General features: G+C 31.9%; 1 protein-coding gene across 6 annotated transcripts in view; it reads right to left on the bottom strand.

Annotated features, from left to right (window-relative positions):
- LOC148308485 (uncharacterized) overlaps window positions 1-27528 on the bottom strand; it is a 408384-nt gene that overhangs the window by 72141 nt on the left and 308715 nt on the right. For all 6 annotated transcript variants that reach the window (XM_088261632.1, XM_088261637.1, XM_088261633.1 and 3 more), the window contains exon 2: window positions 2267-2569. In XM_088261632.1, coding sequence (XP_088117758.1) covers window positions 2267-2569 — 303 coding nt within the window. The remainder of the gene's footprint in view (window positions 1-2266; window positions 2570-27528) is intronic.

Below are 27528 nucleotides of genomic sequence, written 5' to 3'. Positions count from 1 at the left end.
ATTTACTCATTTATTTTTCTTGTATGTACACAACAATTTAAATCATATAAATAAGTAGAGTTCAATCCATTAACCATGTTTAATTTTAGATATATTACCTAACAATTAAATAGGTGTTAAATGTAAAAGACTAACTGAGCGGTGCTTCAATATGGTAGATGTTAAGAAACAAACATAAATAAACAAACATTTTACTAGAAACTGTACAAGCATGCAAATTGGTATCGTAATTGCCGTTAAACACGCGGATTTTATCAGTGTTCTGTTACTGCAGGTAAACTGCTCATTTTGTTCACAAGACGCGGTTGGAGAAGGGTTGGAAAATCTAAGAAAGTTTCCAGATAAAATACTATGATTTGTTTTATAAAACTAAACGAATTTGAAATTGAAAACGAAAAACAGTCTATTGAACATATTTGATAAAAGTTTTGTTAAATTTTGTTAAGTCTTTTTTTAAATATGTATAATGACAATAAAAAAAATATTTAGATTAAATGAATAAATTATGAAATAAAAAATAGTGATATATTGATTCAAATTATAATATACCTATGAAAGTTTTTTTCATTGGTATATTATGATTTATACAGTCATAGGCTGGTTTAAATGATCACTTTACACACGTGTAATATTCACCAATTCTACCCATGATTGACGACCACACTTCTCAAATTTTTGGAAGTTCAATATTTATTTTCCAATTTCGAAACATTGTACAAGAATCACTAGAATTTTCACCAGTAACATCTATTGGTGAGATGAAGAAGCTTTTTTACTAAGCAGAAACTCTTTATATTTGTTAGTAAAAGTTCGTTTATATTTCATATTTTGTTTTTCAATTTAATAAAATTATGAATAAAAGTAAATAATTGGACACCCCTGATACAAGGACACACAGGGTTCGTTTATTTAAATGGGGTTTTAATACCTTAGGAGCGGCGAAGATTTCTTTCTCGCTCATTTCCCCGCGAGGAGAGGCTGAGTTTGCTCTTTGAATATGCCAGCGACGTTAAGACGCTCCAAGTCTCTAAACTCGAAAGTGTTTTCATTAAGAGCATCATACGAACTTAAGGGGAGATTAAAAACACGAGCGGCATCCCCTGCCAGTGAAATTAAATTGCATGTACGTAAGTGAAAATATGTTTTCGTACGAACAGTATGCCATAACTTGGTTTGTTATGATCCGCGTAAATATTTAGGGTAGGCTGTTACCGGTGTAAACTTTCTAGATGTTTTAAAACTAGGGAATTTATTGTATTGCTGTTTTGTTAGGCTATTAAAGTATGAAAAAGATTTACATTTACCTTCAAGAAATGTATACCTACAGTACGCATTTTCATCTAGATACGTAATTTATGTGAAAATATGTTACATGAGATTATTATTCCCTTTTATTTTTAGATACTTATTCTTCATCATAGTTTTTACCTGTATTACGTAAGAAGAAGTATTTAATTTTAATAAATACTTATATATAAAATAATTTATGTAGTTAATTGTAATAATGTTAACATCTAAGTTATGGTAAGGTTTTTAAGTATTTTATTTTGGAAATGGATATTTGTATGTATGAAATAAAATATTAACATATTTTTGTGTGAAATTGTTCGGTGGAACGTATTTTTTCAAATGAATTTTTTCATTGACCGAAAATGGGTCCATTTGCTATTTTTGATATATGATATTAAAAAGTACGATGTCATAAAATTTTATTTTAGAAACGGAATTTTGTGTGTATAATTAAATGATATACACATGTTTATGTAAGTGCAATATTTGGTGCAACAGATGCTTTCTTATGAAATTTTTCATGGACAAAAATGGGTACATACGCAATTTTCGATATACTTAAGTAAAATTTCAAAGATTAGTGCTAAGTATAAAAATAAAATAAATGTGCTTAAAAAAGAGGTAAAGAAAATGAATTTATCGTAGTCATACAGGAAAAAGTGACCAAGTGCATTTTTTACAAAAACGTGATCATTGACTATTTGATATCTTACTAGCTTAATATTGCCCTAAAAAAATCCCAATGGATTTTAACGTCGGAAGTATTATATACATCTTATAAAAAATGACGAACTGCATTGATTTTTATTTTCTTGCCGAGCAAAAGTGACTTAAATGGCCCTTCTGAACATTTTATGTATTGTTAGTTGGTCATTTTGTCCTGTACGACTACAATATATAAAATAATAGTATAGAATAAAAGGATAAATTTTTTAAAATTATATTTAAATAAATATAAAATATATTTAGTACTCACAGAATATTTGCCCGGCACATATATGGGTTGTGACAGGGACGTGGTGAGCGTGCCCAGCTGGCCGCAGTGTCCCGAAGCGGGGCCCCTCTCGCCCCCGCTGCACGAGGCCTTGCTGCCCGGCGGCGTGCCCGGCGTGCCCGGCGTGCTTGGCGTGCCCGCGCCCAGCACGCGGATGCGCGGGGACATCTCGTCCCACTCGCGCCGGCGCAGATCCTCCATGTGGTCCAGCACGTCTCCGTAGTGGGTGGAGAACAGGTCCGCATACCGGGACGCTAGGCCTTCCAGGAAACCTCGATCACCATCCTGGAATAGAAAAAAAGTTGAAAAAGAAGCAAAATTGGCATAAGGATTGGCAAAAGAAGGGTAGAAGCGGAAAGGTGCGTTAGTTAGACCACATAATTAAGTCCAAAAGAAGTTTTTGAGGTATCTCTACATGAGAGAGTACGGCTATTATCCTTGGCTCTACCCGACCTAGTTTTCCCAGGGTATGCATGGCTAAAATAGTTTAGAGACTAGAAGAAATGTGTATTTGATTACGCATTTTTTTCGATTGTTGCGCGGTATGGTCGATAATCCTGAAATTATCCAGAGAATTGGTCTGTATGTTCCCGATAGTTACCTAAGACAGCGTCGGCATAGATTGTTTCACGTTCCTATACACAGGACCAACCTGCCGATGGTTATGCCTGTAGGAAGAGCTACCGCTATGTTGAACAATATCACATTGGATATTGATCTGTTCCATGTGTCCGAAGGAGTTTTCCGAAGCGGGATTCTTCTACACATTTAACAAGAGTCTTCTTGCGAACTTTTTAGTTTGTTTTTTTTTAATGTTTACGCCTTAAATGTTAGTTTGTAATGTATGTATTAATTATATAAAAAAAATTGAATTGAATTGAATTGAATAATTCCAACCATTTTTGACCTATACCTCCTCGGTAAAAAAATTGAACGATGTGGGGAAGAAAGTTGCAACAATGTCTCCTTATAATTAGTTATAGAAGCAGAGAGAACGGCATTTACTAAGACCACATATTCCCAACTATTTTTGGTTCTGCGCCCCCTTGCCAAAATTTTTCATCAATATGGGGAAGGAAGAACATGATGTAGTACATGCTTGCTAACTTTACTATGAACAAAATTATATTGTATACCAACACACAGGGCATGCCTTTGTGGGATCTTTTATTGTATTTATATTCTATTCATATTTTTCTGTATTTGAATTTATGTCATGTTTGTATAATGCAAAAGAATAAAAAGAAATAAGAAAAAAAGTTACAACAATGTCCCTTTATAGTTCTCTATCAAGGGACATTGTTGCAATGACCTTCCCTACATCGATGACTTTTTGGAGAAAGGGCACTAAGTCAAAAATGATTATTTACCTTCTGGTGGAGAAATAGAAATATGTTAGAAAGTTTTCAGTCCTTCTTTTTATTTCCTAGAGACACATCCAGAGCCTATTGAGGGACAGTACCACCCTCGGTGAGAGCCCACGAGATGAAAATAAATATGTATTTAAAAAAATATAAATACATAAACATTAATATTCATATTAAATGATGCAATTCAAATACGATTTACCGAACTAATTTATAAGTGCCCAATTTATAGCAGAACGTAGAAGTAACGTGTCTAGAAATAACGTAATTTTGAACAAATACATTAAGTATAGACCATAGCATGTCATTTGAATCTTTGTTAGTTACGACATGCAAAACTTGTATTACGATGCGAAGTTCTTGGATCATAACGGACTCCAAATTCATTGAAGACCTTAGATAACTATAAAATAACTCGTTAAATATCCATTATATCGTGTACATATTTGCTGTTCTCAAAATATTTTATTTATGATCTCATTATTTGAAAAGCATTTGAAAATACTATACACTAAAAAATGGAAACTTGTAACGATTCATAAACATACCAAAATTGGAAAAAATCATTATTTTTCTAAATTTTCATTCGATCAATTTTAAAACTGAACAATCAAATGAAAAGTTTTTTTAGTTAATATTATCCGTATTCACAAATCCTGTTGAAATTTAACCACACTATGAAAACTCCATTCTTAAAAAAATTAGGCGGATATCCGCCCTTTGTATTCTACCCTCATCCAATTTAAATCTGTTTTCGCTATTGTTTTTTATACATGGGACTAGAGTGACAATAATATACTATAGAAAAATCGTGATGTAACTACCATATTGTAGATCTGGGTAGGGTACAAGGGGTGAGGACCGGTATAATAATTTTTTTATTTAAAGGTAAATGTGAATTTGCGCTGGATGACAAATAAATACCAAACTGTTTGTGTTTTTCTTCCGTTTTTTAAATAATAATTATGAATACATATAATCTTTTGGTAAAACGGAACACGAGAAGACCCTTTTTTAAATCACGCTAGTATATTATATTAAATTAAAATTGTATATTTATTGAACTATTCACTGTGAGAAAAACGTAATAAACTTTTTACCAATATGGTATAAAATGGTCGAATACCATTGTCAGATTTTTCCGAGAGGGAAATAAAATTGAAAGGATTATGAAATTTTTCTGATTTTTTTAAGGATTTTTTTTGATGGAATGAGAAATTGAAAAGAATATGATATTTTACACAAAACTAATTTAACAGTTGCTTTTTTTTTAAGTAACAGCTTTAAAAGGGTAAATAGATAATCTCCTTTGATAATTCGAGAGATTTTTAGTTTTTATTTTGTTTTTCTTTTATTTTCAATATCGTATTTTATGTGAAAATGTTGAATTCATTATACCTACTGAGCAATTGAAATATCACTGAATAAATTTATTTAAGTTTAATAAATGATCAAGTTTTATTCAAAATTTTTGTTTTGTATTCAATAAAAAAATTATTAAACCTTTTATGTTTTATAAAATTTAAAAAAACTTTTGAAATAAAAAGTCCATCTGTTGTAAAAGCTTTCAAAGTGTTCTCAGACTCCGAGGGCACAATCAAGTAAGTACTAAACATAAACAAAATGGTATAATGATTGTAAAGTTTAATGTTTTATACCTCGACGTGAAAGCGTGAGTGAAATAAAAGCCAAGTCACGACCGGCCGCCAGAACAAAAGCCTTGTGAGTTTCGAGACTACTCTGAGTAGAATGCCGTCGCGACGCCGAAGCTTCTCAGACGCCACTGGAACCCGTTAATGAAACTTCAGGCTTTTTCATGGGATACGGCAAATAATGTAACCCTCATTGTCAGTGGACGAAATTGTCACAAAAATATGATATTTATACTCAAATTTAAAGTCATGGTTATGCTTACGATAAAAATTTATTTTAACAAATACTTACAGATAATAATAAATTATAAAACAGTATTTATTACTTTGCCTTTCTTATTGTCATAAATTTGTAATTTATGTTTTTTTTTAATGTTCAAGTACTATCTTACCTTTGATTTCAAGTGATATGGGGTATCAAACGTTTTGACCAATATTTCTGGTCTGTTTTTGGTTGGTTGGAAGATATTGCTTTTTGGAAATAATCCCGCCAATGTACTTATTTCTTTACATGAAGTTTAAATAAATAAGTAAAATAATAAATAAAATTCTTTAGCTAATCTTAAATATATGGTCAAGTATAAAATTATCTCTCCATTTTGACATCTCAACAACGACGAAGAAGAATATGGAAGTCTGGGTATTTACAGGACTTATGATCTATCATAGGCTAGTGTCCAATTAAGAATTTCGAATATTAATCTTGCTCTGATAATGTCATCTGATGTCTGACTATTCTGATGAAATTCTGACTTTTTAAGGTTAAATAAAATGAAAGTGGAAGAAACATATTTAAACTAAAATATATGGTATATGTTATAGTTGTTGGTTTATTATATAAAATGCAGTTCCACCAAGAAATATTACTACAAAACTGAGATCATATAAGCTTCATTTTTTATTTAAGCGGTTAGCCTAAAACAAATGAGAGAAATAAATTAATTTGAATACGAGAAAAAAGTACAATATAATGTTGTGGAAAATTAAGATGAGTTAATTTTCCACAACACTATTCTCTTTATTATGTGTGACTAGTTTTTACACAGGTAACATACAATTACATTTTACTGTGTATAAATAAATAATAATATATCCCCAAGTGAAGTGTTAATCTGATATGCGTTTTGAATTTCAATATCATGGAATCACACAAACGTGACCACTTTTGTAAATTATCTACTCAAACACAAACACGCAGACACAAACTTTTGGATACAAACTAAATAAAAATAAAAACTATTTGAAAGGTACACAACCCTTTTGAGGGAAAAATATCTCTTAAAAACGGCGAAACAAAGACAATGGCACTTTTTGCAGTAAAGTTCGTTATGCGAAACACTCGAAGTTCGTTAGTTTTACCAGGTGTCTTTGTAGGTCCAAACTGTATGAAAAAGTTGTGGATTTTCTAACAAGTTTGGAGGACTAAGTTACCCCAAAGCTCGTAAATAACTCACGTTCAATTTTAATGAACTAAAGTTTGATGCGAACTAAATAAAGAGGACAAACTACCCCCTGTCAATATTGGGTTGAGATTCAAAGTTTTACTATGTTCGGTGAATCTTAACACTTTTAAATGTTTCACTGTAAAATAATACGAATGTAACACTATCTATTATTATCTATTATTTCGACTAAATTAAGTTGAAATTTGATCTCTGAGACGAACGTGTGCCAAATCGATATAAGATAGATGATCGAATTATGAAATAAGGAAATCAGGCAAGGCAAAATTCAGTAAAGTGTATTGAAATGGTTTGGACATGGGGAATAAATGAGAGGAAAGAACGGTAAAAAAATATGCTGGATCTAGAGGAAAACTTATCACTACCAGGTATGTCAAATATATCGAATCAGAATAATCGGTGGGCATGTGTGAGAAGAAGCTTCCTCGCAGGGGTAGGTAGAAAGAATAGAACGCCACACCAATCTTTCTTTGCACGCAATCTTCACATCTTCCACAATTATACATCTTTTTTCGCATCCCCTCATCCATACCGACTCCTGACCCGACCACTTTAAAATATTTGAAAATCTTTAACGTGCCATGTTTTTCTCAGTCTTTCTCTCCTCCTATTCGAAACTAAAAATGCGTCATAAATTCGTTTAATCGTTCTTTCTACATTCACTCATTCCATATGCCCAAACAATCCCAATACACCCTTTTTAATTTTTCGATAATTCTTATCTCATTCTCGCATTTTTTCCTTAAATCACCATTCGAACATCTATGAAACAACGCAAATATTCATTAATTTTAACTAAAAATATTGTAAAAAAAACTCATATTTAATTATTTACTGGAACACTAAAAATATATTAACAACAACAAAATACAGGGTTTCTACAAAATATATTCCTTTTACGGGTTTTCACTAAAAAATAATCAAAACAAAAAATTGTCGTGTACATAAATATAACTTTATATTATTACAGCTTAACTTTTGAATTAAATAATCAAACATATAATTTATTCGCTTATTTATCCTTCCTTCATCCCTCATTTCCAGGTCTTTGTGCTACGGTTTTTATTCCAGCAAACCGGTAAACCATTGAATGTTGGGAAAATAATTGGGCATAAAGAGAAGGAATCGCAGAAACTTAGCGAGAAAGTATCCTCTCGGTGCATCTATAAGAAGCTTAAGTATTTCCCGCCGAGGATGCAAGAACGAGGTGTTTTATTCCGAAGTGCAAACAAAAAATAATAAAGCAAGGCATTCAGATGAAATAGAGGGAAACAGATCTAACTGTCGGTACAGGTTTTTTATTCAAATTGAGAAGAAAATCAATGTGTTTTATTTTGTACTTATGATTTTTTTGTAATAGAAGCTTCATACTATTTATTCGTGTTTATGAATAAACCTAACCAATCATCACGTTGCTTCTCCACAGGGGTATGAAAAGAGAATGGCATGCCACGCCAATTTGTATTACCAAACAATCTTTGCCTCTTTCGCAATAATGTGATTGATACACCTCACGCTTACTCGCTGATTCCGACCGTGGACTTAACTACTTTGTTTAAGTAATATTTGAAATACTTAATCGTGCCAAGTTTTTCCGTTTTCTCCTGCATTTATGTTCGTCTCAAAAATTTGTTTCACTTTATTTTCAGAAATAAATTTATCGAAATATTATTTTCAAAATCTAGGTTGAATTTACGACGGTTTATAATAATTCATACAGATTTTTTTAAAACCAGAAATTTGTTTCACTAATTTTTCAAAATTAAATTAATAAGCCTTTTATCTTTAAAGCCTGGGTTGAGTAACCGATGAATTAAAATATATTAAAAACATACATTTGTGTTAATTTATTTTCATAACTAAAAATACCGTCATATTATCCGTACAGCCTGGGTTGAAATACTGATGAATTAAAATATAAAAAAAAAACATGGATCTGTTTTTACTTAATTTTCATAAATAAACTTATCAAAACTACCTGTAAAATTCTGCGTTAAATTTCCAATGACTTCAAATATTTAAAATAAAACCTAAGTGTTAAATTTTTTGCGTAGATAGCCATTTTTTACCTCCGAAAGACGAAAGTCGAATATCGAAATCGCACCCACAAAAATATTTCATCGTTTTCAAGAAAACATTTTTCCCGCTATTGAATGATATTGTCTTACATAAAGCGTTTGAGGGGGCGGTTTTCAGTTGCACGCGCGATTTATGAGATCATATGCATAATTTATTTGTTAAAAGAACCCCATTGGAAGTTAGGTAAGTAAGTAAATAAAAATGGCAATAAAAAGTTATGGCCCCACAATGCCGATAAGTCACATGAAATATTGAACTTTGAGAAATATTTTAATGTCGAATAAACGATACTTAGGGGTATAAACATGAATAATATCTGGAACTTCTTAACAAATTGAATTCTTTATCGAGTGACATATTCGGGGGAAAATATTTTTATGATAATCGAGTAAATATTGCGGGAAAGATTTCCGAAAAATCTACGATTGAGTGCATTTACGGGTCATTTAACGTCTGACAACTCTGTATTGGATTTGAATAAAAGGAATGTCTTAAGCAAATACTTTGTGGCATTTTTGAAATCTCAATATACGTGAAGAAGAGTATGGATGTCTGGGTTTATATAGTGTTTTAAATAATCTCAATACACACACATAGCAATCACCATTCTACCCATGATTAACGACAACACTACAAACATTTTTAGAACAAGGATTTTGATATACCCAACATGTTGTAATTTTACTAAACCCTTAAAAACATTTAATGGTGCATAGGGAACTGCACCGTATATAAACAGTGACGTCTCCATCATTGAATGTATAAAGAAAATGTCATCAGCCCTAAGAGTCCTGCCAGCCTAAAATAATATTAAATAAATATTCGAGGGAAAAATCGCATATATCTATTTAGACACCACTGTGAATCGAATTCCAGACCTCCAGTGCGGTAGCCAAACATACTAACCACTAAACCACGATGGCAGAGAGAAATATGGAATTAATAAAATACAAAATTTGCTTTTGAACACTTTTATTATTGGTACTATTCTTTCAACACGACAAATACCTTTTTAGTTATAAAGTATTTGCCAAAATCGGTTCAAATAATAGTACTAAAAGCAAAAGTGGTTAAATACGAATTTCGTCTTTGATTAATGTTGTACTAAAAATGTTTGTTCTTAATTACAATAATGATAAATCATAACAATTTTCGATGATTTGTGCAGGATTATTTTCATAAAATACTCAAGGGTGCTAGACTATGATAATGTAAGCTTAGTATTCATAATTTAAAGAAAATTACAAATTAACATTGTTTGATTAAGAAGTGAGGTTTAAAATATTATATTTAATGTTTTGTGATATACCCTTGAAGACAACAAGGAAAATAATTTAAATACCAACATTATTTTTCATTAAAACAATATAATGTCAACAGTCTAACATCTCAAAGGCGGCAAAGAAAGCAAACACAAAGAAACGATTAACGACAAGAAAAATAAATTTCCATACTTAGTGCTTCAGCTGGATGAAATGGAATATCGGAATGACAGTCTTGAGAAATGTCGAAGAGCATGAAATATTCGTTTTGAAATATGCAAAGATATTGTTGACATTTTAACTGTTGGTTTTCGACAATGCCAAAGCAAATATACCTCTAAAGCTTTTTGTCAAGCTATGAGAGGCGGACAAACAGATACAGAAATGATGCAAAGATAAACGTGAAAAATCACCTGGAAAGATTTCTATGTTAGTTAGTTTAAATAATTCCATTTAAAGTTTTAATTAAAAAAACATTTACATTTAAAAAAAATCAAAAACTTATGTCATTAACATGCTTACTTTGAAATTAATGGTAAAATATTTTTATTAATTGATTCGCCGGTCACTTTGAGGAAATATATCTAACATTTTTAAAGAATTTTTACTTGGTTAAAAATACTTTTTTAAAATTTATTGTAAAATGAGTTTCGATGCATTTTGCATCATTATCAAACACCGTATCTAAAAGAGACCTTAGTCTAAAAGAGTTGTCTCCTTGGGACGTTGAAGGATGAAGAGAGGGTAAAAGCTGTTTTCTTTATCAGTGAACATGGAATATAGGGGCAGGTTTTGTTCATTGCCATATTTCATTTTGGTTATATTATTATGTTTATTTTTTTTAAATTTCTATTATTTAAACATTTTGAAGTTTATATTTTTTGTTATAAATTATTATGTAGATTTTTACGTTGCTGTTTTATTACGAGTGTGCGATTGTTATACATTTTATTAATCTTAAAGATTATTCGCATTCCCTGATTCTTGTTTTGAATTTTGATGTCATATTTATCGAAACACGTGCAAAAATAAAATCTAAATCTAGTGGAATGTACGAAATAAATTTTAAATTAACAAATAAAATAAAATAAAACATTTATTAACATAAAAAAGAACGATAATCTTAAGTTACTGAATAGTTGTGGAAAATAAAAAAGGTTGAAGTTTTTAAATCTCTGTGCAAATAAAAACACACGGAAATAACTAGGGTTAAAAACAAACCTAAAAGAAGCTTTATACGGATGTTCGCATGCTGTTTTCCAATGAAACTTTTCAAACACGTCCATTTGGCGAGGCAAGGTTTCCGTATTCCTATACATTTGAATAAAAAACAATTTACATTGCAAATTGTAAGGCGTGTTTTGAGGGTCGATGGGGTGAGTGTTCATTTGGTAGGTCAAGTGGTAGACAAACCACCCCTTTAAAGAAAATTCACCTATCTACTCGGCTGCTACCCTTTTTACCTATGTATAGAACAGGAACCCAGAAGACTAGGAGGGTGCTTAATCCACTTAAAAACCCCGGATTTTAAAGATACGAAGCTTTTAGAGCTCACAGACCCTCCATCGAAATTCTTAAGATATTTTCAGTTCCGCATAAATGTCATTAGAAAATAAATGAAACATCAAAACGCTATTTAAAAAAAAACTTATTCTAAAACGTTATTTAAAAATTAAATCAAAGAGATATTCTTGATTTAAACGTTTACGTCTTCATGTAATATGAAAATAAAAATTTAATTCTTGTTTTCCATTTCAAAATACGACTAAGAAAGCCTTTGCAAAATTATGCGATACGAAAACTTTTAGATATTTGATCTGAAGTTTAAAACAGGTCAACTTAAAAATTATGTATTGTGTAAGTAACGAGGGGATGAAACTTTTTCAATATTATTCAAATTTTATGTTAAAAATGTTTCATGAGTAAGGTCTCGTATTTTGTCCAAATTGCTTATTATTTTAATTTTTCGTTGTACCTTCTGTATAAAAAATATTGTAACTTAGATTTTGTTAAATGTATTCACGTAATTTTGCTTGAATTTTATTTAGAAGAAAACTTTTATATTAAAAATATATACACTATTTAACATACTAGGTGTGCTTCTCTGATGTGATTTTATGAAAACGTTTAAAAGACATAAAGATACAAAAGAATATCGGGTAAATTTTAGAAATATGTAAATGCGATATTAACTTTTTTTTAAATTATAATTTATCCTGAAAACCCTTTATCTATCCTATTTTTTTCATCATCTTAAATTCTTTTGCATTTCACAATATATTATATTATAATAACAAGTTCAATAAAAAATATTAATTCAAAAAAGATCCTACAAAGGCCTGACTTGTGTGTGGGTATACATTTTATTTTAGGTCACAATAAAAGGGCACTGGCAAGAATACAATAGATATCAGAAATAAAATTAGATTAAAAGTGCTTATGTAAACTACAAATATTTCTATTCTTTCGTTTTGAGTAATAAGTAAACTGATTCATTTACGGGCACAAGTATGATTTCACAGTATAAAGCACACAGTAACTCATTTTATTTTAGTTGTAAGTATAGATTGATAATGGAAAGATAGGGGGCAACTTTCCAAAGAGGATATATTGAAAAGTTAACATTTCCGGGAAACGCGACAAGGCGTTTCTTAAAAGAAAAATGGAACTCTTAGTCAATAAATGAGCAATTCAACTTACTATCTTTGTTTGTGAAATAAATTCTCCAGATTGTGATAAGAAATGATTTTATGAACGCATTAAAGATTTATTTATTTTAACTGTTACATTAATTTTTAATGATGTTTTACAGTTAAAAAGGAGTTTTTTACTGACATTTCTTGGTAGAACTGCATTTTGTATAATAAAATAATAAGTATATAGTTTTTTTACATAAATTTTACTTCGCCAGTGACCGAGTTTCATCGTAACCGACAATATCAGATTGGTCTGATAATGTCGGTTTCGACCAAATAAATTAAAATTTACGTGGATAAAAATAAGCAGTTATTTTATTATACTATATGTGACATTTTTAACAAAATTAGTTGATATTATTTCATCCCGTTCACCGGTAAATAAAGCATGATATTATATTTCGTACATTATAAGGTTTGTTTATTTTAATACTAAAATAATTAATATTGTCTTTTGAATATAATATAAATTAATAGGGGTTCTATGTTTTAACGAGTGCAGTGGAATTTTGTGTTTGATGAAAAGGGAAGATATTATTGTAAATTGCATTAATGCTATTGATCGTTGCATCGCGCTGTCACAAGGAATGAAGGGACGCGTATTTATCAAAGCGAAGCTGACTGCAATTGGTGGCGGGAGGGGGTTTCGAGAAAATCCTTTTAAAGGTGCTTTGTACTAACGATAAAAGAAATTTCCTTTGCAGTGGGGCTGAAACTAGAATTCTTTTAGTTATGGAAGACAGAAGGGGGAGTTCCGCTGATCAATTGATTGGATTTGTTTTGTACGAGTGACTTGTTTCAAGACAAGGCGATGGTACTTACGAGAGGGCTGAGTCGTAGACGATTGCATAAGGATGTAACTCCCTTTGCAAAACTAACCCAGAATGACTTATTATACTCTCAAATGCCTTACTTTTACAACATTTTGAATGTGTCCAAATACTTTTATATAAATCTGGATTATCTCCAGTTATAGGAGTTATATTTCACATTATTTTTGACTACACGTGCATTTTTGCTCAATAAAAAGCTTCTTTCATCTCACCAAAAGATGTCTCTAGTAAAATTCTAGTGATTCAAGCACTATGTTTTGAAATTAGAACCATATACATAGAAGTTTCAAGAATTTGAATAGTGTGGTTGTCAATCATGGGTAGAGTTGGTGAATGTTACACGTGTGTAAAGTGATCACTTAAACCGGCCTATAACGGTCGTAAGGCCCCGTAATTACCCAAATATCCATATTCTTCTTCATATTTGTTGAGTGTCAAAAAATAATACCTCACTTTTAAACTTTTACAACAAAAATGTAAGTATGTTGGTGTATAACCACTGAATTTTTTGTCTACCGGTTTCGAGACGTAACCGTCTCTTTGTCAGTATAATCACTACAATAGCATACAAAAAATACTACACGTCAATACCATAGCACTATTCACACACTTACAACTACACAAAATATTGATCACATCCGTTTTTGTATCGACCCAAGGACAATCATGGATTGCAGAACAACATGCACCAAACGTCGAGGTCTAACATGCACTAAAGATGTTGAAATAAAGAGTGAAAATAAGTCGGGATTATATGGGTTGAATGGAGTAAGCGGGGTCTAAAGTGGTTGGTGACCCCGTCAAAATCTCCACTTGTTTTGACTAACATCCTTAGAGTATATTAGACCACGACCAGTAGTACATGTTGGTCCTTGGACCGACCAAAACATGCATGTAATCAATACTTTGTGTAGTTGTAAGTGTGTGAATAATGCTATGGCAAAGACGTGTAGTAGTGTTTGCATGATAGTGTAGTGATTGTCCTGACAAAGAGATGGGTATTTCTTGAAACCGGTAGATAAAAAATCTCAGTGGATTGTTAAATACAGTATCTACTCAATGAATTAGGGCCACGCAGAATTTTGCGCAATTTCTCAATTCAAACAGAAATAACTCAGAGAAAACCTTGAATAAAACAACATTGAATTTTATTTACACATGAACACTTTATTACGCTTAAATTATGCATATATTTTCATATAAATATAGTTAGTATTTAGTATTTCCACCTTTGGCAGAAATAACTGCCTCAATTCTTTTTGGCATACTTAAAATGCACTGTTGTATCATGTTTTTTATTTCTTCGTCTTCTGACCAAATTTTTTGAATATTTTTTTTAGACAGTCTACAGTCGGATTTGGAAATGAGTATACCTTATTTTTAACATGCTCCATACGTTTTCTATAGGATTAAGGTCCGGAGAATTTCCAGGCCAGGGGAGCAAAGTCAGATTTTTGTTAGACAAAAATTTTATTATTGATTTAGCCCGGTGGCAAGGTGCCCCATCCTGCATGAAGGTGTATGGACCTTCTGTTGGGTCGAGTGTATGGTAGAAGGGCAATAAAATTCGTTCGAGGACCTGCTTATAGGAATTTTGGTTCATTGTTCCTTCCACGAAAAACTACGGCCCAGGAAAATTGTTAATAATACATGACCATATCATTGTTGCAGGGGGGTGTTTGATAACTTTTACCACACAGACCTCATTGTAACGTTCCATTTGTGTTCTCCTGACGAATCGATGGCTCTCTGTCACGGCTTCTAACCGGCACTTATCACTAAAGATGACCTGAAAAATAATGAAAATTTAAGTTTAATTCAAATATATAGGTTTATTTACTAAAATGATATGTTGAGATTTCAATTAAAATAAATACCTTTTTCCAATCATCTACCGATTAATTTCGATGTAGCCTGGCCCATTTTAATCGATCCGCTTTCATTCGTGGAGTCAATTTTGGTACTTTTACAGGGCGCCTGCATTTCAGATTTACTTCGTAAAGACGTCGCCTCAGTGTTGATACCGATATATTTATACCCTCTTCTTCCAATTTTATTTTTAATGTTTTTGCTGATGCACTACGGGTTTCTAAGGCACTTTGAACGATTTTTCGATCAGTCCTCGGTGTTGTTTTTCTAATCCTACGACAGTTCTTTCGCCGATTGCTGGTGGCGGGTGACTGATTTTTTATTGATTTTGAAATTCTGTCCACTGTTTGACGAGAAACGTTTTCTTTTTTTGAAATTTCTCAATTAGATAGTATTCCTAATTTCAGTTGCACTATAACACTAGACTTTTTTTCCTCAGAAATGACTTAACTTTTTCCCATTTTGTCCTTTTCAAAAAAAACACTTGTGTTTACAAAAAAAATTTATACATTATGAACTAAAATTAAAAATGAAGTTTTTTTCACAAGACACGATAACTATATAACCTTTCTGAACAAAACAACAACCAGAACTCAAGAAACTTCACTAATAAATGAGATAGGACTATTTTTTGAACTTTCAACTATCTGTCTACCTGTGCTAATTAGGGACCTTTCTCAGAAAAAGGGTTTGAAATTTTGTAAAGGCTTAAATAATCCAGGTATATTTTACATATTATTGAAGGTAATATACATAATATTAGATGTCAATAGAAAACTTAAAGTATTTATGTAAAATAATGGGTAATAATCCAAAAGATTTCAGAGTATTCAAAAAAATAATGGGTGGCCCTAATTCATTGAGTAGATACTGTACTATCGTTACAAAAATTTTGTACAAAAAAAAGTGAAAACGACTTACCACAAAATAAATGCTATACATGTTATATGCTAAAATATTAATAATATCAAAAACCCATCGTGAAGTTTAAAAAAATAGATTACGTGATTTAAATTTTCTTGGAATCAATAAGTAACTGTGAAAAAAGCTGAGTGGAATAATGATTGCCTCAAGTTTTATTTGAGTTTGAAGGCTCGGCGTAGGTTGAGAAATGCTGAACGCAAAATGATCGGATCTTCTTTTAAATTAAAAACGTCAGTCCGAAGGCAAAAACAAACGGAACGACAGTGCACTTCCTTTCATTGGAGAGTCGCTGAAAGCTTATTAAAACCACGACGCATAAATTATGAAGATAATGGACCGTCTCCGCGGAATCAAGTTACACCATCTGCTGGGCAGGAAGGTCAGCAGGTAGAGAAATCTCTCAGGCATGACGTATAAAACAAATAAGCCTGATTTTTCGTAAAAATAAACAACCCAAGCCGCAAAGGACATAATTAACATTAACAAAAGAGGTCGAGAAATAAAGAGCGGACATTTGAATAAGCAATGAGTCAAAAGAAATGTCATCATTTATTCTTTTTGTGTTTAGCTGTGTATATTTGTATTCACCTTTCCCTTATTTTATTTCGTAAAATGTGTGTTTTTTAAACCTACATAAACTTGATTAAGCTAATTATTTTGAGGACATGTAAATATAACGAAGATTTGTCTTAGGTTTTTCAGCAATCAAAATATGAGTTTTTAAAAGCAATTATGATGAATTGAAAACAAGTAATCGTATATCACATATAAATTAATACTTTTTATATGGATTATGAATTAAGTACAACATATATTTTAAAAGTTTTATTTTCTTGCAATAAAACAACACGAAATAAACAGCACACCGCGTGAGTACAGAGGATAGAACGACACCATTTTGCTTAACCTAGGCTTAGCCTTATATAATATGTGTGGAGCAGGTTAGGCAAGGGAAATCGAATTAAAAACCGTATGAAATCTCGAATCTTTATTTAAATACGTTGTTTTTGGATTCGACCATTCAAAACTAATTACGCTTATTAGTACACAATTTGTGTATTTCAAAATCTTTATATTTTCGACATTAAAAAAACTATTTTTTACATATGAAAAGCATTGTTAACTTTGTGGTATGATAATGTAATACTCTGCTTGTTATTAATCGTTGACTTTATGTAATACTACTTAAAAACACTAGTTCACTACTGCCGGTTTCGGTATAACCAGTCTATCATCAGGTCACATTTGACCGAAACCGATAGTCATGAAGTAGTATTTTTAAGTAGTTTTACACAAATTGAACGACAAATTATAAGGAGAGTGTTAAATACCGTATAAACCAATACAATGTTACGAATATCATCCCAATTGATAATTTATTTAAACTTCATGTAAAGAAAAGAAAAAAGTACATTGGCGGGCTTATTGTTTAAAAGCAATATCTTCCAACCAACCAAAAGCCAACCAATTGTATGACTGAAAAAGTTACAGTTACCAATAAGTCACATATCTAGTGTAGGTACACTAATGTACATATTTTCGATACCGCTTTAAGATGAAATTACGATTATACCAGAAAAAATTAAAATGTACAAGAAAAAATCCTTCTATGGATAATGTACTCCTATTTTTTTACTCCTATGTAAGTGCGAGGGAGATAAAACGATAAGCACGGCAACATAGCGGTGTTTATATAAACAAAACAATAACAATAACACGATCGGGATACCTCCAATATTCATGTTGTATAATAATTAGGAAAGGGTTTTGGACCCACCACCAGGCGCGTCTGTAGAACAAACATCGGTCATAACTAGTCATTAGTAAAACATTCAGCTGTGACTGATGAGAAGAAACATTGGGACAGCGTTATAAATTGGAAAGGGATGCCAACATTATTTACGGTCACGCCTTTATTATTATTACCACAAAAAGTAGAATTACAGTCTTGAATAAACGGAAGGACGTGGTCAATTATTATACATTTTTTACCGCCCATTTTGAACGATATTTTACATATAAATAAAAAAAAATAAAAAATAAAAAATAGCGTAACCCTCTCCTTCATTATGCCTTTGTAGAGGGCATTAGGCCAAATTGTTAAAAAGTACCTACTTTTGTAACAAATTTGTTTACAGTAATATATTATTAGATTAAAACCAATATTTTTAGCTTTTTCACATTATTTTTATTTGACCAGCGACCGGGTTTCGTCGTTACCGACATCATCAGACTGGTGATGACCATCATTAGTCTGTGATACCGACATCATCAGACCAGTCTGATGATGTCGGTAACGACGAAACCCGGTCGCTGGTCAAATAAAAATAAAGTGGAAAAGCTAAAAATATTGGTTTTAATCTAATAATATATTAAAATGCAATTCCATTACGAAGTGTCAGTGGATAATATAAATGTTTACAGTAAATTACTCTAAGACTTTTGCATACTTAAAACATTGTTAACTTTGTGGAATGGTAATATAATACTCTCCTTATCATTCATCATTCACTTTTTTTGAACGATGAATGATAAGGAGAGTGCTATTTTAAGACTTGCTGGATCAAAATGCCAGCATAGCGGCTGTAGAAGGAATACTCGTTACGTTTGAATACGATGTAACGAAGAACTATTGAGACCAGAGTGTTTTGAAGATTTCCATTATTCTTTCAAGTTTCAAGACTTGCTTGATTAGCAAATTGGGGTATTAAAAATAATATAGGATTGAGTTAGAGATAATAAAAACATTGAAAAAGGATTGGACAAATGGAGCGAAAGATAACGAGAAAATAACTTATAAAATCGTTTGTTTGGTAAATGCGAATGATTTGGTTTACAACATTTTGAGTGTGTCCAAATACTTGTTCACGAAATCTGGATTATCTCCAATTACAGGAGTTATTTTCATATATATATATTTTTTCATCTCACCTAAATATAACTTTAAAATACTATACCTATTAAAAATAATAAAAATATTTGGCACCACTAAAACAATTAGAGCCTGACATCTGTCAAAAGTTCACGTATGAAGTTTTAAGTCTTGTGTGTTTCGTTTAAGTTTGAAGAGGAATCCAGGAATATGTCAGGAAAGACGAGTGTGGCGCTCTATCCTCTCTGCTTAGTACCGCAATCAAACGGCCTCATAATAGCAGTAGAAGTAGTTTTTGAAGAGGTAGTAATCGATTAATTGCTATGAATGATAATAAAGGCTTATTGTAAAATCAAAAGCTGCTTTGGGAGTTGTGTTTCGAAGATACCCGCTTTGCTGAAGTTCGTTTCGACTTGTGTTATCATAATAGTTCGGGTGACATCTGTATGGAATAGTTGTGTAAGTAGAAGGCTCTGAAAGGACTTGGCTGGCATATGATTCAGGATAAAGAGGAGAATTATTATCATTTCATTCATTGTTTGGCCATTGTGTAGCATAATCGCTTAATGGAATCCTTTGTGTAGCGTTCAGCCAAATCCGAAAAATATTTCGTTTAAGTTTGCCCAAACCATAAGATTTGGAGTACTTCGGAACTTGCTTTTTAACTTGTTTCATTACTGGCATAGCAAAGACAAGTATTCTTGGGTGATTACAAGTCCATTGTTAAGTTTTGAGGAAACGGGTTTGTTGAGATTAAAAACAATCTAAATATATTACAAAAAGAACAAGAAAAAAATACAAATTCGTACATTTATGACAGCTTAGCCGTCAATCAGATAAGATATTTATGTTTTAGGTGTCTCAACTTGAGAATAAACATCTATTGTTTTTGTGAAAGAAGATGGAAGTCTGAGTATCCCAGGGGTTACAACCTGGCGTTTAACTGGCTAAAGTGATCACTTTATACACTTGTGTAATGTTCACTATTCTGGCCATTATAAAACATCCATATTGCATTAATTTTTGATACTTGTAAATATGAACTTGGACTTGTCTTGGATCTCTTTGACACGTGGGTAGTAATTTAATAGATTTGGAAGTATGGCTGATTGTGGCGCCACCATTTAAATTATTTGTGAAGTATTTATTTACCTTGCTCAGATTGAACCCCCTTAGACTTCCATCTTCTTTCATATTTTATAAAAAAAGAATGGTTTCAAATCAAGTTCAGAAGCCTAAAATATTAGCATATCGTCTGTAGGGAGAATAATCCAGTTTCTGAAGAATAAATAATATTAATTTTAAATCCGACCCCAAGATAGACTACTCCCGGTCAGACCACCAAAGAACTGGATTGACAGCTAGGAAGCGACATCGCAGGAGGCAAATCCATTTTAAAAACAGGCCACAAAGCCTACACCAAGAAGGAAAAGAAAAAGAAGATTAATATTCAAAAGAATATCATGTCCATAATTGCTGTTTTGAATATTCTGGAAGTCATACCAATTGTTGGGTAATATATCCAAAATAAAACAAAGTTTTTAATGGATTGAATTCTACATTTATTTATGTATATCTTAATACGTGACGTGTTTCGTCTTCTTAGGACATTATCGAACACTAAGACGAAACGCGTCACGTATTAAGATATACATAAATAAATGAAGGATTCAATCCAACAAAAACCTTGTTTTATTTTGGATAATGATTAAAGAAAACACTTCGTTTTTTACCACTTGAGTTTTATTATAGACTACATATTTCAGAAGTTAAACTTCCATCATTCAGATCTGTATAATGACTAAAATATAAAATATAAAATTGTTCTATAAATAAGGAGGGGAAAGTAAGGGGAAGGGGTTAGTCAAGGGACGGAGTTTGAAAACAATGGAAAAATAGAAAGCAATGGTGAAGAATTTTGAAACAAAATTTTATTTTGGATATATTACCCAACAATTCAATATGGAATTCTACCAACTGTCTGCAGTTACAATAAATAAGTCATACCAATGTGTGAACTTTTAAGTAAATTTTGCTAGTAGAGCCTGATCAACCCTTGTGATAGGTATGCGTGTAGACCACGTGATGCTCTATCTAATTGGAGAAGGATCCTGTTGCGGCTATCTCTAGAAGCAGGTGTGGTGTAACAATCCCTATATCTAATTGCTCTTTATCAACGATAATGGATACTCAATGCTAGCACTAATGTTGACTAATTAAACTCGACATTCTGTGCGTACGAGCGTGTGATGTTAGCAACCCTAGGTGACAATGAATAATGTCTGCAAGCTAATATGAAATATTGCATTACGCTTAATATAAGGTGAACATTGTAATAAGGCAATAATTTTCTAAATAAAATATATTTTTTATTCTTTGACTATTTTTTCTAACTTTTAGTTTGACTTTAAAAAAATAAATTAAACAACCATTGTGCCACTTTTCCGCAGAGGTAGGCAGAGAAAATAGAATGCCACACCTTTGATAGCAAAAAATTCTCGTCTCTTCCACATTTATGCAACTCCCCATACAAACACGTCGCTTATTCCGACTCCTGATTTGACCACTTTCACAAGTATTTAAAATACCTGATCATGTTGATATTGTTTCGAACCACATTCGACTCATAAATTTGTTTTACTGTTCTTTATGCACTTATTCGAATCACATGCCATCTCAATACACCTTTTTGATTTTATCGATAATGCTCATTTCAGCCATGATTTTTTTAATAATTTTTTTTACAAAAATGTTAATAAAATTAGTATATTACCACTCACCGAGATTTTTATGTCTACCGATTTCGAGACGTACCCATCTCTTCGTCAGGATAATCACTAACACAGCATGCAAACAATACTACCCTTCACCACCATAGCACCATTTACACACTCAAAACTACACAAAATGTCTAACACATGCGATTTTTGGTCGACCCGAAGACCAACATGCACTATAGTTTTCAATACAGAAATGCGTTACGAGCCGAGGTTAAACGTGCAATTCTTTCCTTAAATCACCATTCGAACATCCATCATGCATCGTTTTACCACATATTCAACTGAGATATCGCTTTAGACTGCATTCAGTCTACTTTCATCCTTCTTCTGCCAACTCCGTGCTTCACTTCCATACATTATGGTTGGAACCAAAACTTCATTGTGCACTTCCAGTTTAGCTAAAATAAATTATATTATTTATTAATCCGCCATCAACTTTGTGGAATGACACGATTAGTGTTTTAAAAGAAATTGAACAATTGTATAATAGCACTTATTGAGTTTTATTTCATTACACATGAAAAGTTTTAATAACTATATTTGTTTTCATCGACAGGTGAATAATATAACTTTTTTACTATTCACCTGTCGTGTTTTTTTAAAATAATAGTAATAATAATAATAATAAAAACCCTTATCCGCACCCCAATGGTGCATAGGGCACTGCTTCATATAAATTCAGTGTTATCTTGATCGTTTACATATGAAGGAAAGGGGATCACCCCTCCGCTTCAGGTACCAGTCCAGGGTAATAAATGAATATTATAGTGAAAAAATCACTTATATTTATTTGACCCCCCCTGGGAATCGAACCCGGGACCTCCAGAACGGTAGCCGAGCGTGCTGACCATTACACTACGGAGGCTGACAAGTTTTAAATAACAATAATTAATTAATGCAAATTAAATATATGAATGGCGATTGCCCTGGATACTTAATGACAGTATAGTAGGTATATTCTGATAGGCAGTTGAGGAATGATTTATTGATTCCAGTTTCATTACTGGCGCTGCCATATAATGTGAGAGCACGCATTTCGTATTAACTGCGGATTATTATTAAACGGGGAACGAATCCTTCGCAAATAGCAACACTACTAAAACACGCACTTAAAATTGATCCATAAAACGTTACCTATATTTTATGGAGTCCAGTCAATATGAACATAACCATAAATTTTCCAAATGGAATACTATACACTTCTTTGCATGTGATTTTCATTTCGAGGGTGATGACCTTCACCATTTCAATGGTTTTAACAAACTTGTCAATTATTCATCTGGCCTTCATTTGCACCTAATGGTGCATAGGGCACTGCATATGATCATAACAGTGTTATTTTTATGGTTAATTTTAATAACATGCAGGCAAGGTGTTAAGTCCTGCACTTTAGGTATCAGTCCAGGGTGATATAAATTAATGATTGTGTGAAAAATCACAAATATTTATTTTGAACTCCCTGAGAATTGAATCTGAGATCTCCAGTAGGAAACTTTTATGTCACCTTCTATTTCAAACAACCTCGCTAACCACTACACTTTGTGTAGTAAATGCTAACTAAAAGCGTATAAAACCCCTAAAGTTATTCACACATTGGTTTGAAATTTAAGTTTACCTGTGAGAGGTGAAAATATGTTTATAAACAGTTTTTTTACCACAATTATAGCACCATCTGTTGAATGTAACTGTTTTTCATGCCAGAGAGCATGTTTCTTGACACCCGCTAGAATATGGTACACCCAAAAGCATCGTGAAATTAAACATCAAAATGTGAGCTTTCTATTTTCTTACTTTCCATTTGAACAGAGTGAGCCACATCAACACGTGGCCGGATCAGCTTTGGCAAAAAAACATATATTCAAAATAAACGATATCTCTTGTATGACGTAGAGAAGAAAACTGTTGTTACTAAAGTAGATAGGTTGTTTTCGAACCAACCTACGTTGTTTTCGATCTCGGTTTCAATTGATTCCGTTCTTCGTTCTTCACGAGCGATCAACTCCTGTAAATTCTCTTGACGCGCCATAACGCATTTGAAATAGGGGCTATTTACATACTAAGTCTCCCGACTCATATGTCATTGTCTGCTTTGCTTAATAAATGGTGGCAACGGCGGAAATAAATATTGAAACGCTCCACGCAGTCTCAACCTTTGTCAACATTCCGAATCGGAAAAGTTCTTAAATCATTTCACGATGTGTCTTCCTTCTCTCGGTGAAACAAATTGTGTTTAGAATTCAAACGACAAACAACTCGGACCGTGACAAATTTATTCTGGAAGTTATGGGGCCCGCTGGATCGCAAATGACCGCCGAGCGGGGTGAGGAATTATCAAAGTTGCTCGAGCTTTTTTGTGAGAACATTGTTACTTCTTTGTCACTATCGTACTGGGAGACGTAACTTTCCACTTTACTTACCGTTCCAGCTACTCTTTTACTCTATTTTAAAAGCATACTAAACTTTCAAGCAAATCTAGAATACCAAACGACTTTCTCATTAATAATAGGAGTCGGAATAATCGTATATATGAGGAGATACATGAATGTGTAAGAGGTAAAAATTGTTTGCAAAGACAGATTGTTGTGGTGTTTTATTCTCTCTGCGTTTCCTACGGAGAAGAAGCGACATGGTAACTTTACATGTAGGTAGGTATACATATGTAGAATTCTTCTTTTCTTTTATCACGCATTCCCATATAATTATATTTCACATCCTAATTTACCTTCAAACATAGTTATTACACCACCACCTCTATCAGCACCTAAATTATCTATTGCTTGATAGTTTATATTTTCACCCGTTGATGAGAGCATTTGCAGTTCTCAAAACTAGTCGTGTTTACATGAATAAACTCAAATTGTCTCACACATGATTTTTATTTGGTTTTTATTTGCTGGATATTTTAATTATCATGTTTTTCCACAAAGTTAATGCTTAATGAATAAATAATTTATGCAATGAATTAACCCGCTCTGAAAAAAGTGATCGTGATAAATTTTGTGATTTCAATGGACGAGGTCAGAATCGAAAATGAATGGAATCGCTAATTATAATATAAAGAGTGGATTCGGAATCGGAATTGTAAAAATAAACGAAGCGGAGTATTTTGGGTTCGAAACCTCTGACCAATAAGGGTCATATGTCAAATAAACACTGGGAAGGTAGATAAATGAGTTGTTTTTTTATTCTCCGAGAGATGGCCGATTTAATTTGGTGCTCCCTCCTGGGTCGGATGTAAATCACTGACGGCTGTCTGATCACATCAAGAGGATGGCAACTCAGCCCTCCACGGCCAGGACCTATTTGAATATTGGAGGAGCAGGATTTAGAAAATACTCCGCATTAAAGGAAAAGATCCTTACGATACTGGAACGTCTGCCAAACTTACAGAAAAAAGGTTTGAGTGTATTTTTTTTTATATTTAAGTTTTGTACTGACATTTCTTGGTGGAACTGCATTTTATATAAAGTACCTAACTATGTTTATCGTTTTTTCCACATATTATATTTTCATGCATCATCACTTTTAAATTTTTTTATTTCTAGTTATTAAGTATGGTGACATTTTTAAAAATAATTAAACAAATTTTCAAGACTTTCTACTTTACAGTCTTAAAATTAATACCGCGATTCTCTCCAATGAAGATACTAAGCTCTTGTGATTGGAGATTTATTTTTATGTTTGTTGGTGATTTAATTTTTTTAAATATATATTTTGTATAATAAAAGCATTGATAACTTTGTTGTATGGTAATAAAACACTCTCCTTATTATCCATTGTTTACTTTCTGTAATACCACTTTTTTTCATTTTTTTTTACTTAATGTAAACAATGGATGATAGGAGAGTGTTTAATAATAAATATTTATAATATTTTTATTGTGTGTGTGTGAATGTTTTTTTTCTTGGATTTACATTTATATAATTCATTTAATTTATTTTAAGCATTTCAATGTCTTCATTTTTTATATCTGTAGCAAGGTTAATAAAGTACTTGGTTCCCAAATATTTAAGCATGTTCGTTCCCCACATATTTAAAAAAAAATATCACTCTCTGTATTTCACATATTTCTAGACATATCCCATTTTATTTGACCAGTGACCGGGTTTTGTCGGAACCGATATCATCAGACTGGATGGACTCCAACTATATGTATATGTACATAGTTGTTATTTAATTAAATTTTTGAGTGTACATTTATGTCTCCTAATTTTTAACATATCTTTGTGATAAAATTATATGCAGTCATATTATTTATTATTTTTTATGATATTTAATATATAAAACGAATTTCCATGTTTTATTTTTATTTTTCAGTTTTATAAAAGGTGTTCAAAAATATTATTGGATCATTTTTAAAGAAGACGTAGAACAAACATCATGATTTTAATACAGCTTTGTGATAAAAATATTACAAGGGATAGTTGAAATAAAAGTAAAAATATGAATACGGTTTTGTAATAACAGACACATTTGGAGAAAAAACTCAACAAAAATGTATCCATTTAACCCCTCCCTTCTTGGGTCAAAGATGTGTGCACTTTCGGTATTACGGCTGGTTATTTGGAACACATGTGTACCATTTTTAGACCATACTGTGCACTAAAATGCACTATTATTTTGAGAGAGTCATAATCGTTACCCGTTTTATATTTTCACATTCCCATATGGCGAAATTGCTTCAAATGGTAAACAGAAATTGAAAATTCTCTACATACTGCTATCGGGGTAACTTTGTAATGGGAAGGCATCTGATATAAAACTTAAGTATCAAACATTAAAATTTGTTATCACGAAGAAAACAAATGTGACCAAGTCGAAATGCAATTTCTCAGATGAATGTGCGGCAAAACGATTAATGATTGATGTTCGGCTAATAAAATAAGAAGTAATTCACCAACTAATTTCATAATATGTGGTTTTGTTTTATTTATCTTTACATATTTACATCAAATGAATCGACATGAAATAGTGCAAAATTGATATAAGCATCATCGATTAAATATGAAAATATATAAAAGGAATAAATGAGGCAGTAAAAATAAATTTATGGGGCGAACGTAGTTGGAAGTTTGAATAGAGGAACACCGGGGAAAACATGGCATAGTAAAATATTTTTAAAACTTGAAGCGGTCACGTCGGGAGTTGGAATGATCTGCAGATATGATAAGGAGATGTAAGAATGTAGACGAGGCGAAGAATGTTTGCAAATATCGAGTGCTGTGGCGTTTTATTCTATCTGCGTACCCCTGCGGGGAAATGGCGTGATGTTTAACATATTACTTTATCATTTAAATTTATGATTTCTGAAACTGTTCATAGAATCGTGGGGAGTAAAAAGAAGCAACGGATAACATGTCGCTCACTCCTTTCAAGAACGTCATAAATCAAAAATCGTCAATTTTCAGTTGTGCATGTTTTTGGAATGCCTAGAAAATGTACTATAT

The sequence above is a fragment of the Brachycentrus maculatus genome, unplaced genomic scaffold (genome assembly GCF_059751285.1).
Source record: "Brachycentrus maculatus isolate JH-2025_06_01 unplaced genomic scaffold, ASM5975128v1 h1tg000162l, whole genome shotgun sequence".
Taxonomy (NCBI): domain Eukaryota; kingdom Metazoa; phylum Arthropoda; class Insecta; order Trichoptera; family Brachycentridae; genus Brachycentrus; species Brachycentrus maculatus.
Note: the sequence above shows the minus strand (reverse complement) of the source record. Positions and strands in the feature narration are given on the sequence as shown.